The sequence below is a fragment of the Orycteropus afer genome, unplaced genomic scaffold, assembly GCF_000298275.1.
Source record: "Orycteropus afer afer isolate SDZICR_OR568_19922 unplaced genomic scaffold, OryAfe1.0 scaffold00723, whole genome shotgun sequence".
Lineage (NCBI taxonomy): Eukaryota > Metazoa > Chordata > Mammalia > Tubulidentata > Orycteropodidae > Orycteropus > Orycteropus afer.
In genome coordinates this window covers 430356-432060 of record NW_006922310.1, presented here as the reverse complement: position 1 = coordinate 432060, position 1705 = coordinate 430356, and the positions used below count along the sequence as shown (strand labels likewise).

General features: G+C 35.4%; 1 protein-coding gene across 1 annotated transcript in view; it reads left to right on the top strand.

Moving 5' to 3' along the window:
• ATRX (ATRX chromatin remodeler) overlaps nt 1–1705 on the top strand; it is a 474500-nt gene that overhangs the window by 103661 nt on the left and 369134 nt on the right. Inside the window, exon 13 of the mRNA XM_007957255.2 lies at nt 1064–1157. Coding sequence (XP_007955446.1) covers nt 1064–1157 — 94 coding nt within the window. The remainder of the gene's footprint in view (nt 1–1063; nt 1158–1705) is intronic.

Sequence of the window (1705 nt, the reverse complement as noted above, 5' to 3'; positions counted from 1 at the left end):
TTTATACCACATATAAATATATTTGTAGAAATACTGTCTGCCAACCTTATGTTTTGTTATGGGTGTGTATTCCCTTTTGCCTAGACATAGCCACTTTACCTATGAATCCACCTGTAGATTAATGTTTGTTATCATTGATAATGCAGTATTGTACATGCAAAAATATTTATCTTTGTTGTCTGTAGGTCTTGTAAACCTGTTTGTATATTCCTTTTTCTCAGTGTTACTGTGTTGGTCACTTGCTTTTTATATGTTGCCTTTCCCTTCACCCAAGTCAGTACTTACTGCCTCTTACCTATCTAACAATTTTTCTTCCCTTCCACTCATCCCTGGTAACCAACAACGAAAATTTATTTCTGAATATAAACTTTTCCTTGACTTTTTACCATAGTGGAGTTACATAATATTTTTCCTTATGTGATTAACTTATTCCAATCACTTCTTCATTTTACTTATTTGTTTGGACTGTTTTGTTTTGGTTATGTTTGATAGTTTATTTCTGTCATAAATTAGAGCCCCGAAATTTGCCCCTTTCTTTCTTTGATTTTTTGTTTTAAATAGCTTTAGGTTTTCCCTTTAGGCCTTTGATCCGTCTTGGGTTTTTGTGTGTAGTGTTAGGTTTGGATCTTATTTCATTTTTCTACAAACCTATATCCAGTTTTTCCAGCACCATTTGTTAGAGACTGTCTATTCCATATGTAATGGATTTTGGCCCTTTGTCAAAGATCAGCTGCCCTTTGGTGGATGGATGTACTTCTGGGTTGTCAGTTCTGTTCCATTAGTCTCTTTGTGAATATATATATATTTTTAATGTTTGCATACTTCATAATGTAGAATCATAAATATTGAATCATACTTGGATGATGTTTTAATTTCATTTATAAATACCTTTTAAATTGTTAACTGTGCTGTCTTCTTTATCCTGCAATATGCATTAGTGTGCGTACCACAGATATTCTTCACAGTGCCTTAAGTGTTAATGTGAAATTAGTTGTAAATTAAATGAATTGCATTTCTGTTAGTAAGTCTTGATAACTTATTATTATTATTTTTTTAATTCAAGTGAGCAGTGATGATTCCGAAGATTCTGATTTTCAGGAATCTGGAGTAAGTGAAGAAGTTAGTGAATCTGAAGATGAACAACGGCCCCGAACAAGGTAATTATTGTTTTTTCAAGAATTTTAGGAATTAAACTGAATAAATTTACCTTCAATTTTTTTTGTGTAATGGTTGCTGTTATCAATAAAGTTAAGTAAAATATTTAATACTTTCAATTGAATCTAAATGTTAAAATTAGTGATTTTAAAAGAGTGTATATAGACATATTTTATGCATAGTTTGAATGATGTGTTCCAAGCTATGAGAAATTTCAGTGTGCTAAATAAAACACAGCCCCAGGGTAACAGGTGAGGAGAGACAACTCAGGGACATCCAAAGTAGCAGGTGGGAAGAGCAGGAGAAAGGGGATTAAAAGCCAGGAAGCCAGACAGAAGAGCAATCAGCCGAAGGGAGTAGGTGAGGAGAGGAAACTCAGGGCCGCCCAGAGCAGAAGGCCGGAAGAGCAGGAGAAAGTGGATAAAAGCCAGGAACCTGGACAGAAGAGAAGTCAGTCCCAGGGTTACAGGTGAGGAGAGACAACTCAGGGATGCCCAAAGCAGCAGGCCGGAAGAGCAGGAGAAAGGGGATTAAAAGCCAGGAAGCCAGA